Raw genomic sequence first — 15000 nt, forward strand, 5'->3', positions numbered from 1 at the left:
TGAAAAAAAATCTCTTGCTCTTATGGTGAGAAGAGGGTAACATCACATATGAATGTTCATGAAATAAGAACAGGAGTAGGTGCTCTCTCCAGCCAGATATGTTTCGAACTGTACAGTCTTTATGACATGAACTGTGTAATCCAAAATGCGTAAGTGATCCCTATCCTGGGGCATGGACTCATATTGTATGATGTATTAAACCTTTTTAAACTTATGGATTAAAGAATTGTTTTTGTTTTTTTTTTTCATCACTGGACATGTTGCTGAATTACCTGCCCTTTTTGTCAATGTACTGTGACCATCCAGTATCTATACAAGTATGTACAGGTACGAAGTGCTATTGAGTGCATGGAAGAGAGAACGAGGAATAGTTAAGATTAGTCAAGTGAGGTGATATACCAGTCAAAAGCGGGCTTTACACGCTGCGATATCGGTCCCGATATCGCCAGCGTGGGTACCCGCCCCCATCTGTTGTGCGATACGGGCAAAACGCTGCCCGTGCCGCACAACATCGCCCAGACCCGTCACACATACTTACCTGCCGGGCAACATCGCTGTGACCGGCGAACCGCCTCCTTTCTAAGGGGGCGGTCCGTGCGGCGTCACAGTGATGTCACTGAGCGGCCGCCCAATAGCAGCGGAGGGGCGGAGCTGAGCGGGACATAACATCCCGCCCACCTCCTTCCTTCCGCATAGCGGCCGGGAGGCAGGTAAGGAGAGGTTCCTCGTTCCTGCGGTGTCACACGGAGCAATGTGTGCTGCCGCAGGAACGAGGAACAACCTCGTTACTACTGTAGTAACGATTTTTGAGAATGGACCCCCATGTCACCGATGAGCGATTTTGCACGTTTTTGCAACGATGCAAAATCGCTCATCGGTGTCACACGCAACGGCATCGCTAAAGCGGCCGGATGTGCGTCACCAATTCCGTGACCCCAACGAGTTTGCATTAGCGATGTCGTAACGTGTAAAGCCCCCTTAAGGCCTCTTTCACATGTACGTGCCTCCGGTACATGTTTGACAGTTTTCTCACGTACCGGAGACGCGTACACACGTAGACCTATGTATTTCTATTGTTTTGGACACCTGTAAGTATTTGCGCATGGAATGTGTGTCCGTGTGTTTCTCATGCCGACATGTCCGTTTTCTCTTCAGCATCACGGGTGTCACACGGAACCCAAACGTGTCACCCGTAATGCAAACGGACCACACTGATGTGTTCCGTGTGACACGCACCGGAGAAAAGACGTGTCTGTGAGAAAAAATAAAACAAAACATTACTCACCTCCTCCAACCCTGCTGTCTCTGCCGCTGCTGTCACTTGCTGCCGACCGCCACTCATTATGCTCATTGAATATTCACTTCACTGCGGCCGGAAGCTGCAGCAGCGGCGAGTCGGCAGGACCGGAGACCGAAGATTAGCACCATGGACAGCAACGCCAGGGACAGGTGAGCAGAAAGTTCCCATTCTCCGTGTGTTATCACGGATAACACACGGAGAACACATGTAGCCCATAAACACGGCTCACAGAGGGCAAAACGCACCTCTGACACGTGCGTGAAAAACGTGCGTAGTTTTTCACGAACGTGTGAAGGGGACCTAAAGCGCTGTGTTTTTAGGGCAAACATGAACTTGTGGATACTGGGAATTCACCAGATTATCCTGGGTTGTGCACTCCAGAAAACTGGTGCAGCATGAGAGAACATTGCAAGCTGCAACTGCAATAGGATTGCTGCAAACCTTTCCACACTTCGTTTTTCAAATATTTGGATTTTCTGTAACCATAGACTTACATGCAACATACATGCCTGCAAGTTTTTGTTTTTTTTTTTCTTTTTTACTGCAAAATTTAAAATAGTTGCAAGAGTTGTGTTTTGGTTACACTACTTTATCTGTGAATTGCAGTCGCACAACAGATTATCTAATGGGGAGACTGTCGCAAAAGGCTGCAAAGCTTCTTTCTCACTGCTGGCACATCTGATTACAAAACGGGTATCATTTTTATTGTACAAAGACCTGCGCAGGAAGAGAATACTGACAAGTTGTTTTTAACTTAGGTGACCAAGAATTTTTATTTTTTATTTTTATTTTTTTTTTTAGCAATACTTATTCATGTGTAAAGAAAGCAGTTAAAGATTCTATTCTACAAATAAAATCATATTGTTAATGATTAAATAGAACTTTATTTATAATATATATGTGTATATTCTCAGAAAATGAAGTCTGAGCATTCACCAGTATGGGATAATGGATACATTTTCACACCAGTCGAGCTGTTATGACACCATGTTGCTATGGTAACAGCAATAGTTCGCTTCAGTCTGGCCAGTCTATTAATAGGTATCCAGAGACGAACATTGATACAGTTTATATTGTATGATGATATTTATTAAAACGTTTTCTAAAAGGAAAACATTTTATTGTTATGGGTTTCTGGTGTAATCAGAGCTGAAATAATAGCAGCAAATGTAAAAAAAAAAAAAAAAAATAAAAAAAAAATTCTCGACTGTTGCTTTAGAATGTTGGGATTTGCTGTGAGTTTTAAATATGAAAAATGTTACATTATCTCCCCGACATATTTATCATCTGGCAGATTTTTGGTCTCTCGGTAATTGGTTTTTCCTTTTATTGCAGCCCCCACCCCAGTCACCTCGTACAGATTATGGTAGATGTGATTATCGGAAAGTGTATGGTGCCACCTAAAGGCAATTATGTAGCACTGCACCCAATCAGCAACAGGAAAACATGTTTTTGGTTTTTTTTTGTTGTTTGTTTTTTTTTTAAATAAGGGCTCCATTATGAAAAAATACATTGTTTTAGGCCATGTGCACACTAGAAAGTGCCTTTTTCTTAAGAAAAAAAAAGGACCCTCTTAAAGAATCCCGCACCCGCAGTAAAAAAACGCACCAAAACCGCAATGAAATCCGCATGCGGTTTCCCCGCGTTTTACAGCTGATTTTGTGCGGATTTTCCACAAGTTGGTCCCCGCAGATTTTTTACCATTATCTATAGCAAAAAAACCACAGGTACCTGCGGAAAAGAAGTGACCTACTCTTTAATTCCGCAGCGGAAAATCCGCAGGTTAAATAAATCCTGTGCACACACTGCGTTTTTTTTTATAACCCCTAGTATTTGCTGGGGAATGACTGCAGCAATGTTAAACACATTTTCTGCAGCAAATCCATGGTAAATCTGCAGCGTGCGCACACATAGCCTTAAAGTACCAGCAAAGTGAATGAGTTCTGGAATCTTGTGCACAACTTGCTTCTTTTTCTTTTTTTTGCAGAATTGAACAATCAAAACCTGTTTTTGTCTGTTTTTTTTTTGTTTTTTTTCCTGTTAATTCTTTCAGCATTTTTGCAGCATTTTTCACTCGTTCAAATGAATGCAAATTAAAAAAAATTAAAATTTAAAAAATACTTTAAAAAAAAATACACCCCTTTTACGCAGCATTTTTCCTGGCAACACCTAGATTTTGCAGCAGAAATATCTGCTGCAAATGCTTCACATGTAAACAAACACCAATAATTCCCCAGATTGCAGACTGAGATATGATCTAAATGCTGCTGTTAGAGCGGTTTTCATTCTTTTTACATTGAGATTACAGTGCTTTTGCAGTGCACTTGTCCAGATACGAGAATATATCTCATGTATTTAAAATCACATTTATTATTTTTTATTGACTGTGCCTAATATGCAGAACATCATAATGGCTCTTATGTCTGCAGTCGCCGAGCTCCTCTGGAGAAGATTGAGAATTGTGCTGTAAAGGGAGCACAACGGGCTCTGCGTCTCTCTCCGGCCATGGTCTGGTAGTTTTTGCTGCACAAAGCGGGATGTAAGAAAGAAGCATTGTTGCATCACTAATACATGGGAACAATATCATCTTGCTGTATTTAAAGGGAACTTGTCAGCTTGGAAACTCTTTGCATTCTATCACAGAATGTTATATAGAGGAGGAACGGAAAAGATTAATATATAGGTGGGCAGAGAATCTTTTTTGCTTGACACGTCCTGTATTTTTTCCATTGATAGCACTTTGGGGTCCATACGACATTTTGACCTTTCTGATTAAGAGAATTCTGCCTTTTTTTTTTTTTTTCTTTTTCTTTTTACATCCCTTTTGGCATTAACTGTAGCGGATAAATTATATTTTTTTGGGTTGAGGTCTGGGGACTGTGGGGACAATTCCAGCACGTTGACTTCAATGTCATTGAACCAATTCTTCGCCAATCTCAATGCTGACTTCGGGTCGTTCTCCTGCTGGAACACTATGTCGTCCTTTTCATACCCATAGTACTGGAGTGTACGAAGAAACTCGTCTTGTAGGATACTCACATGTAGCTCAGCATTGAGACCACCATCGATCCTGGTCAAGTATACCACGCCCTTCGCTGTGAAACACCCCCATATAATCAGGCTTTCTCCACCCAACTTGACAGTTCCTTCAATTTCTTGATCCATTACCCCCTTTTTCCCTTCTATATTCCAGACCCATTTGCACCCATCAGAGCCGTCTATTGACTATCATCTTATTGCTCCAAATCACCCGTTTACAATCCAATCTTCTCCACTTTTTGTACTGTTTTTGCATACTCGAGGTGACGCTTTTATGACAATACTCAAGTCGAGGCTTCTTCACCTTTTTTCGGGCCACCATTCCAAACTTGTGTAACTTGCGTCGCTCGGTGCTCATATGGACGTCTGTGACCTCACTATTATGAAGCATACGAGCTGACTCCACTGCCGGATTTGTCGCCAAAACTGATAGACCTTGTGATGAGCATAACTTGTTGACTCCGATATTTTGCCTGGATTTCACCTCTTGGCTTTTGAATAGATGGACGGACTTCATTTTGTATTTTGCCAATTGCCATGGCACTCGCATAATGCAGTTTGGTAATTTTCTTGGTCGAGAGACAATCTTTGAGCTGGCTGATGCTGTTTCTCTTTTTTTCTTGGGAAATCTTCTCCGTGGCTGCTCCTCGATCAGAACCAGTGACCTTTCGCTTGGAAATCAACTGAATAAAAAAACTGAGCTATTGGGGAATGTGAGAACAGGTTGTAATTTGTAGTATACAGGAAGAAAAAGGAGCAAAACAGTAACAATGCAGTGACATGACAAGAATCTGTATAACTAATCATATGCTAAATAGTTACAATTGAAATTTATGTATGAGATAGCCAAGATGATTGTGTATAAAATGAAGGTCGTCTCATGCTCAGAGCTGTAGTGGACAGTGAGATATGGAGCCTGAAAGGCAAAAGCTCAAAACATTGTTACCCTTTTGCTTGTCAATGTAAGTGGACTATATGGACCCACAGCAATCTGCAGGTGCCATATTGTGGGCCAAAACCAACCCATAGTGGCTCTGTGAGCACGTGCCCCCGAGATCTGATTATGTAATGTTTGGGGTGTGAGGTCATGGTTTCATTCTGTTCATTGTAAAGCACATCCCCTGATGCACCGACTTCATTAGAGATAAGTTTTCTTTTTCTGGTTTATTGGGATGTGTGGAAGAAATGAGCATTTTTTCATTTGATTTTGGTTTCAAGGTCCTGCCCTCTACGCTGCCTCTGTTATTGCTCCTCTTCTTCATCTTACATTAGCCGTTTTATCTCACATCACTGCTTCTGTCTCTGAGGTCATGATGAGATCCCCAGTGAGCTATGAATCACTTGGAGATTACTGTAAAGATAGTTCAGATCTGGGTGTGCGGCCATAGACTTCTACAGTTACATTACATAATACTTATCAAATACTAATGAACTGTAGAAGGGGGGTATATTTTGTATATAAATATAGTTAATGGGCTTTTCTTTATTTTGTGTCAAGGTTCGGGTTTTACAAATTTACATTGTAAACTCTAGTTTCGGGTCATATCAAGAGAATTGGCCTGGAATTCGATTTGTCAGCGGCTTCTCCTCTGATAACCATCAACACCGATTAAAAAATATATATATACACTGTGTGTTATATATATATATGTGTGTATATATATATATATATTATATATATATATATATATATATATATATATATTTATATATATTATATATATATATATTTATATATATATATATATATATATATATATATATATATATATATATATATATATATATATATATATATATATATATATATATACGTGTGTGTGTATATATATATATATATATATATATAATGTATGTGTGTGTGTGTATATATGTATATATATATATATATATATATATATAATGTATGTGTGTGTGTATATATATATAAATTAATTCTTGCATGCAGTGGGTGAAAAAGGTATTGAACACATCACCAATTTTGTATTAGATGTATTTCTAAAGTTGCTACTGACTCACTAGATATCCATCCAATTCACACAGGTACAGAAGTTAAATTATAGATGTCTAATAAATTATGTGTAATAATGAGTGACACAAGGAAAAAGTATTGAACACGCTTGCTGACCTTTATTTTATACTTCTCACAAATTCCTTTGTTGGTGATGAAGCGTCAAAACTGCAACTGTATGGAGAAACTAGTCGTCTCCATTGCTCAGGTGTGATTTTGGCCATTCTTTCACACAAACACTCTTCACATCCTTAAGGTCCCGGCTCCTTCTATGAACTCACGTGTTTTGGTTTTTTCCATACATTTTCTACTGGGTTCAGCTCTGCTGATCGGCTCTGCCATTGTAGCAAATTTATTTTCTTTCACTTAAACCAATTGAGAGTTTCCTTGGCTGTGTGTTTGGGATCATTGTCTTGCTGAAATGTACACCCTCGTTTCATACTCCTTATCCTGTTAGATGGCAGAAGATTTTCTTTTTTTAATCAAGAATGTCTTGATACATTCATCATTCCTTCAATTATATGAAGTTTGCCAGTGTATGCTGAAAAACAGCCCCACACCATGATGTTCCCACCTCCACACTTCACTGTTGGTGTGGTGTTGAAGGCCTCCCAACATGGGGAGTATTATGTTTCCAGAATTCCATTTTGGTCTCATCTGACCAGACTAAAGTAATATAATATAATCCACATCCTATGGATATGTAAATTATCTAATGTGTAGTCTCTGCCTTTTGAAACTATGGGGGGTGCTTGACTGGCATTTGGCAAGTTTTAGGCCACTGATGGGTGCAAAAAAGTGGAGACCAAATGGAAGGGTCTCTGGACTGGGGATGCTTATATGCTTGTGCGGCCAGCTCTCCACTTAGGCCTCTCCTGTATACATGGTCCTTACCTTCTCATCAGTGTTTGTCGTTAGATAGACGATCCAGAGGGGAGACCCCCAGATATCTGTTCCGAGTTGTATAGCATATCCTGTGAATGTCATAGATGTATTTTATAGTAAAAGTATTTTCCTACTTTAGAATGGCTTCCAATAAGAGATTACACTGTCCGCAATAGTAGTTGTTGGAGCTAGCGCCTGTGCACATTTATCCATAGAGCATAAGTACCTTTTTAGATGAAGCAATAATTGCCAAATGAGCCTTCATAAGATAGTTTTGTTTGTCCACCCCCCACCCCTCCCCCATACCGATTGTTTGCTCATTTAAGTAGTTTTGGTAATAGCTCAACAAGCAAGCAAAACACCCGTTTTCATTTGGGGTTTAATTCTCATGCCGACGTAAAAACCATTGTTTCCACCAACTCATAAATGGGGGGGGGGGTATGATGGCAACAATGTGCATTATATATGGGGACAGAACGATCATATTAATGAGGACCAACCACCAGGATTTTCCTATATAAACTAAAGCCAGTGCTATACTGGTGCTATCATGCTGATTCTATACATACCTTGAGTTGTGAGATCGGATGTATAGCTTCTGAAATACAGGCAAGTAAAGTTTGTGAAATACACTGCTATTTGATTGATAGGTGCAACGGAATATCTAATAGGTGGGTTGGGTTTCGCTAGTTATTCCCGCCCCTGTCTGCTGCTTGTCCTTCCTCTTGCTGTCCTATCTTCTTTCCTCCCCCTGTAAGGCTGCTTTCACACATCCGGTTTTTCCTGTGCGGCACAACCCGGCGCTTTGCAGAAAAAACACAACCGTTTGTTTTTTTTGCCGCCGGTTGCGATTTTTTTTGCATAGACTTACATTAGTGCTGTATTGTGCCGCATGGGCTTGCATTCAGTCCGTTTTTTGCCGCATGCTGCAGATTTAGCCGATGCGGTGGCCGGATGGAACGTTGCCTGGCACGTTTTTTTTGTCCGTCAAAAAATAACAGCATTGTGCCGCATCCGGCCGATGTGGCGCGATTTCCAATGCATGCCTATGGACGCCGCATGTTTTTTTTTCCACTGCGCATGCTCAGTAGCCTGCCACAAGCGGCAAAAACCGGACGGGCCGCATGTAAAAAACGTATGCAAAGGATGCGGTTTTGTCTCCGCATCCATTGCATAGGTTTTAGAGCCGGATTGGCTGGCTCTGTTAAAACTGGATGTGTGAAAGTAGCCTAATAAGAGACGGGGGAGGAAGGACAGGCAGCAGACGGGCGGGAATAACCAGCAAAACCTGACCCACCCATTAGATATTCTGTTGCACCTATCAATCAAATAACCGTGCATTTCACAACCTTTACTTGCCTGTATTTTAGAAACTATACATCCGATCTCACAACTAAAGGTATGTATAGAATCAGCCTGATAGCACCAGGTTAGCACTGGCTTTAGTTCATAAATGAAAATCCTTGTGGTTGGTCCCCTCATTAACAATAATTCTGGTCTCGCTGTTTGTCAGCCTGTATAAATGGGCAGATAAGTGAGCAACGAACTACGTTAATATAGTCAATTAGTGCTCGTTACTGGCCTTCATGGGAGTCACTAGTATTGATGTAGGTTACTTTTCTCAGTATTTATTGTATTCATAAATATGTGCTACATGGTGAGAAATGACAAAGAGCCAATGAGTGACAAATCTTTCCTGTATACAGCTATGTACAGAATACGGGTTAGGGAAAATGTCACATGCAACAAAAGTTATCTACAAAACGGAGTAATACTTTAGTGGAACGGCTCAGGCTTAATGATATTCCTTTGATAACCGCGTCTTGCAGAACACGGATAAATTCTAATCAATTCATCCGCACTCTTAATTCTCTATTGTTTCTTTTTAAATGTCAAACTGTTTCGTTCTGGGACGTAATTAGGGGTTTCGGGGGAAAAAACACAAAAAAGTAGATTTACTGGATAGTGCATATTAAGTACGCACAATTCTTAGTGTTGCCATGGATTTAATATTGAACATTCCACAACGTTTACCTGCGCAAGCACTTGTTTAATTTTTAGGTTTTCGTTGTAAGGTACATAGAAAGTTGGTGTGCACAGAGCGATCAATCTGGATTCAGCAGCACGTGTCCTATCCGGGCGATGTGCTGCCGAGAATGGAGATGGTTTGCAAACTTAAAGTGTAAAAGCTAAACCACAAAAAAGAAAAAACAATGTTCCACAAAAAAAATCAAGAATTATTCACAGCAACAAAGGGCAACATTGTTTACCTGCCCAGGCCACAGATCAAATGCACTATCAGGATGAAGCAAAACCCCTTAATAAAGATGGAGGCAACAGGTGCAAAACACTGATAGAGCAACCACACACTGCCACTCCATGGAGGCGGAGATTGCTTAGGATTAAAATTGCACACACATGACTTCTATAGGGCACCACTCACACATGTAGGTGCACAGTGCCTTTATGACGCCTATACTATTAGAGTAGATGGGCTGCCTAGCGATAGATAGATAGATAGATAGATATGTAAAATAAAACATTTTTTTTTTATATATAAATTATATAATTTTATATATGTATGTGTGTGTGTGTGTGTGTGTGTGTGTGTGTGTGTGTATATGTATATGTATGTATGTATATATATATATATATATATATATATATATATATATATATATATATATATATATGTGTATATGTATATATATATATATATATATATATATATATATATATATATATATATATATATATATATGTGTATATGTATGTGTGTATATATGTATATATATATATATATATATATATATATATATATATATATATATATATAATATGTGTGTGTGTGTATATATGTATGTGTATATATATTTTTTTATTCAATATATAGCCAGGCCCATTAATGTAGGCCTTGTAAACTTGGGTCTCCGGTCCTGTGTGGTGCACTTACAGGCGAGCTGCCCAGCACTATATATGTGCACTATATATGTATGAGCACCATAAATAGGCTGTAAGCCAAACAGTGTGCACCTACTTGTGTGAACAGTGCCCTATACAAGCCATTTGTGTGCAATTTTAATGCTACGCAATGACCCCCTCCATGGAGTGGCAGTGTGTGTGTGTGGTTGCTCCATTAGGCCTAAGCCACACGGCAAGAAAATCGGTGCGAGTGGAGTGCGATAAAACATCGCATTCCACTCGGACCAATTCTAGCGTGTGTGTCAGCGCACATGAGCGATTATTTTCTCAGCCCTAATCGGACCGAGAAAACAATCGCAGCATGCTGCAATTGTAATGCGAGACTCTTTTTTTTTTTTTCTTTCGCACCCATTCAAGTGAATGGGTGCGAGAGAAAAATCTCACTGCACTCGTATTACACCGGTGTAACCCGAATGCAGGGCGAGAATCGCAATAGCCGGCTACGGAGGAGAGAGGGAGATAAATCCCTCCCTCCCCTCCTCCGTGCCGGCCTGCCCCTCCTGAGAGCCGGCCCGCCCGCCCCTCCTGAGAGCCGGCCCGCCCGCCCCTCCTGAGAGCCGGCCCGCCCCCTGCAGCTGAGGTCCGCTCGCACAGTCGGACCGCAGTCGCAGGGATACTAGCATGAAACTTGGCTCCTGCTGTGCTGCCAGCGTGAGCCGAGTGTCATGCAAGCAACGCACTAGTGCCCCGTGTGGCCCAGCATTAGTGTTTTGCATCTGTGTTGCCTCCATCTTTATTAGGCCTAAGACACACGGCGTGAAAATTGGAGCGAGTGGAATGTGATAAAACATCGCATTCCCCTCGGACCAATTCTAGCCTGTGTGCCAGCACCCATGAGCGATTATTTTCTCAGCCCTAATCGGACCGATAAAGCAATCACAGCATGCTGCAACTGTAATGCGATCCTGGTTTCTCTCGCACCCATTCAGTCTATGGGGAGAGAGAAAAATTGCACTGCACTCGCATTACACCGGTGTTATGCGAGTGCAGAGCGAGAGTGGCAATAGCCGGCAACGGAGGAGAGAGGGAGATAAATCCCTCCCCTCCGCAGCACTGGCCCGCACCTCCTCAGAGCCGGCCCGCCCCTCTTCAGCACTGGACCGCTCCTCCTCAGAGCCGGCCCGCCCCTCTTCAGCACTGGACCGCTCCTCCTCAGAGCCGGCCCGCCCCTCTTCAGCACTGGACCGCTCCTCCTCAGAGCCGGCCCGCCCCCCTGCAGCTGAGGTCCGATCGCACGATTGGACCTCAGTCGCAGTGACCCTCGCATGACACTCGGCTCTGCTGTACTGCCAGAGTGAGCAGAGTGTTATGCGAGGATCGCAGTAGTCCCCGTGTGGCCCTGGCTTTAAGTGGTTTTGCTGCATCCTGCTAGTGCATTTGATCTGTAGCCTGGAGAGGTAAACACTGTTGCCCTTTGTTGCTGCGAATCAAACTTAGACAATCATTTCACCTGACAAGCTCCTTGATTGGGTGGTTTGGTGACCTGCTTGGGAAACGAGCACTTCTAATTATTAACACTTGGTTCCCGATAATCACTCAGTGTAAATGCATCCTCTGTCTACACTATGAAAGTACTGAGAACCTAACGTTAGGCTAGGTTCACATTTCCGTTGTTTTGCATCAGTCACATGAGTTGCTTGACGCTTGTGACTGATGCGTTTTACAACGGATGACAATAATTGGAATTCATGGTCATCATAAAGCGGATTCCGTTGTAAAACGAGAGAGAGAATGATTAGCTGATATTTCACAATAGCCGGCTTTTGAGAGCGATCAGCTGATCACCCGGCGGCCGGCTTTTGAGAGCGATCAGCTGATCACCCGGCGGCCGGCTTTTGAGAGCGATCAGCTGATCACCCGGCGGCCGGCTTTTGAGAGCGATTAGCTGATCACCCGGCGGCCGGCTTTTGAGAGCGATCAGCTGATCACCCGGCGGCCGGCTTTTGAGAGCGATCAGCTGATCACCCGGCGGCCGGCTTTTGAGAGCGATCAGCTGATCACCCGGCGGCCGGCTTTTGAGAGCGATCAGCTGATCACCCGGCGGCCGGCTTTTGAGAGCGATCAGCTGATCACCCGGCGGCCGGCTTTTGAGAGCGATCAGCTGATCACCCGGCGGCCGGCTTTTGAGAGCGATCAGCTGATCACCCGGCGGCCGGCTTTTGAGAGCGATCAGCTGATCACCCGGCGGCCGGCTTTTGAGAGCGATCAGCTGATCGCTCTCAAAAGCTGATGTACAGCCGATTATAAACCTGCCACATTTGTGGTGTGGATTTAAAATCTGCAGAATGACAATTTGGTATGGATACATTGTGGATTTGCTGCATTGAATTCAATAAGAATGTCAGAATCTCCGATATCTGTTACTGATGTACCCACAGCGCAGTCTGCAATGCCTGGCAAATGCATTTTGCAAAGTTTTAAAAAGGAAAATCAATATAGTGCTCTCCCACCTGCCCTTGCTTGCTGCCCCGTCAGGCTCCTAATTAAGAAATAACGTCTGGAACATCATTCTAAGTCTGAACTGGGTTCAAAAACCGAAAAAAACTTCACTATATAGAGATAAGGTATGCACACCAGTGACTATGTAAGGGGAATAAATGTAAAGCAGTAACAGCTGTGTGAATACTGGCATGAAAAATCCAATAGCTATATGTGAGAATGAAAATATGACAATGGAACCTGCATTACTGCCATGAACTTAAGAATAAAGAGAAATTTAGCTACTGAATTGATCAATGCAATAGAGCCCCAACACTACGCCAAAGTATTTCTCTACGTTGGGGTCCCTAGCTTGTGTGTGTCCTCTCATGCAGTTAAAAAACTTACCGTGTATGGGAAGCTGAGACCCAGGCTATTTATACGTATAATGTGGACCGGCAATAGGTGTGGGTGGGGCCGGGTTCACAAACGAAAAACTACAAATCAATCAAGAAATAAAGTCTGGAACACCATTCTGAGTCTGAACTGGGTGCAAAAACCTAAAAAATCTACACTATATGGAGACCATATTTTCACTCTTGCATATAGCTATTGGATTTTTCATGTCAGTATTCACACAGCAGTTTCTGCTTTTCATATATTCCCCTTACATAGTCACTGGTGTGCAGCCCTTGTCCCAATCTGTGGCTGCTGTCCTCAGATGGGGCCAGACATCGTCGGGTCGGTCACAGGACCTGGTAATGGACCCGTAAAATCCAGGTGACTATAGTGGTTTGCATTTACATTTTTTGCGCATTCCGAATCTACACAATTTGATGCTAGTTTTCCGCTGCCGATGTCCCTGTGTGAACGTACCCTGATGGTGAAGATTGGTTATTTTGCACGTTTTGTTGCATTAATTACTTTTTTTATTCTATGATCCACCCTTTGAGTATTGTAAAAGGTCTTTGATCAGTTAGATTTTGACGCGTCTGGAGCAGAAGCTGCCTGGTGATTGCGGTCCCTTTAAAAGCATGGCCTCTTCCCATTTCACCTGTTTATCCACTAGCAAGGAGCCTTTTAGAAAGGTCTATTAACCAGAATAGGATCATGTGAGGATGTGATGGTGGTGGTGGGAGGAGGAGGAGGAGGGTGTGAGAAGGAAGACGCGGGTTGTACTCGGCTCTCGATCTGGAGCCCGTCATGGAAATCTTAGCTCTTGCAGTAGAACTGATCTTCCAAGCATCAGTGCTCAGCATTGATTATTAAAAAACAAGCTGAATTGTTCCCCCCCCCTCCGTTGCAGGCGGCTTGCAGTTTTGTGCCTGGCAGTGCTGGCTTAGTATGCTTCTCCTTTACACATTTCTTTTCTTCCTAGAATCAATCTACCGTCGAGGGGCCAGAAGATGGAGGAAGCTCTACCGAGTGAATGGGCATCTGTTTCAAGCCAAACGCTTTAACAGAGTAAGTGATTCATCAAATAAAAAAAAGAAATAATATCGGCTTCTACGTCCTCCGCCGTGCAATGTATCACTGAATATTGCTTTATTTTATATACGAGGAAGATAAAATGGATCATTGTAAATACAGCGTGTCACAGCCAAAAGCTAGAACTAGCGTGGGCTCCTCCAATTCCTCATCCCCCGAGCTGTGCCGAATGCCGTTTTATCATTGCAATATGCATCTCGGTGTATTGTTCCCCGTACCCTGCCTGCTATGCTCAGAGAATAATCAATGCAATGCAACATTTTATTCCACAAGTAAAATAGATTTAATTGCTTTTCTCAGACAGCTTTTGAAGATGGTGGGGATTTATCTCGTGGTTTCACATTTCCCAGCGTTCTGCAACTGGGCCACAGATGGAATTATTGACAATGCTATCATATCATGCCAGTAATAATCCTATTAGGGTGGCCAAGTGAGAACGTGATAGAATGTGCCCGATCTAGAGGCGGAAATTTGCCGTTCTCCGATTCATCATAGGAAATTGTAGTGTTACATGTACCCCCCCCTTTCAGATCGAGAACCACCCTTATAAATGTAATCCATTACTTATCAGCCATTAGGAAAGTGGTTTACAAATGGCACCTCTCCAGTTGTGTAAACTGCACACGACACTTTGACGACTGAAAAAGTGAACCCCCTGAAAAAGCGCTGCGAAACCACCACAAACAAATTGGCAAAAATGCAGTCTTTTGTCATTTCTTTCAACCTAATCAGGGTTTAGAGTGGAGCACTTAAAAGAAGTGACATGTCCCTTAGGTTTTGAATTATAGAAATATAGACAACGGCGAAAGCGTGCGCCTCTGTAGTGTTCCAACATATTAGAACTCGCTGCATTAGGTGATGTTCCGTGACAGTCCTC

The 15000-nt window shown here is 42.4% G+C and overlaps 1 protein-coding gene across 1 annotated transcript in view; it reads left to right on the forward strand.

Annotated features, from left to right (window-relative positions):
- PRKCZ (protein kinase C zeta) overlaps positions 1 to 15000 on the forward strand; it is a 192016-nt gene that overhangs the window by 102858 nt on the left and 74158 nt on the right. The window contains exon 6 of the mRNA XM_075328752.1: positions 14014 to 14099. Coding sequence (XP_075184867.1) covers positions 14014 to 14099 — 86 coding nt within the window. The remainder of the gene's footprint in view (positions 1 to 14013; positions 14100 to 15000) is intronic.

Source organism: Anomaloglossus baeobatrachus, chromosome 11 (assembly GCF_048569485.1).
Source record: "Anomaloglossus baeobatrachus isolate aAnoBae1 chromosome 11, aAnoBae1.hap1, whole genome shotgun sequence".
NCBI lineage: Eukaryota > Metazoa > Chordata > Amphibia > Anura > Aromobatidae > Anomaloglossus > Anomaloglossus baeobatrachus.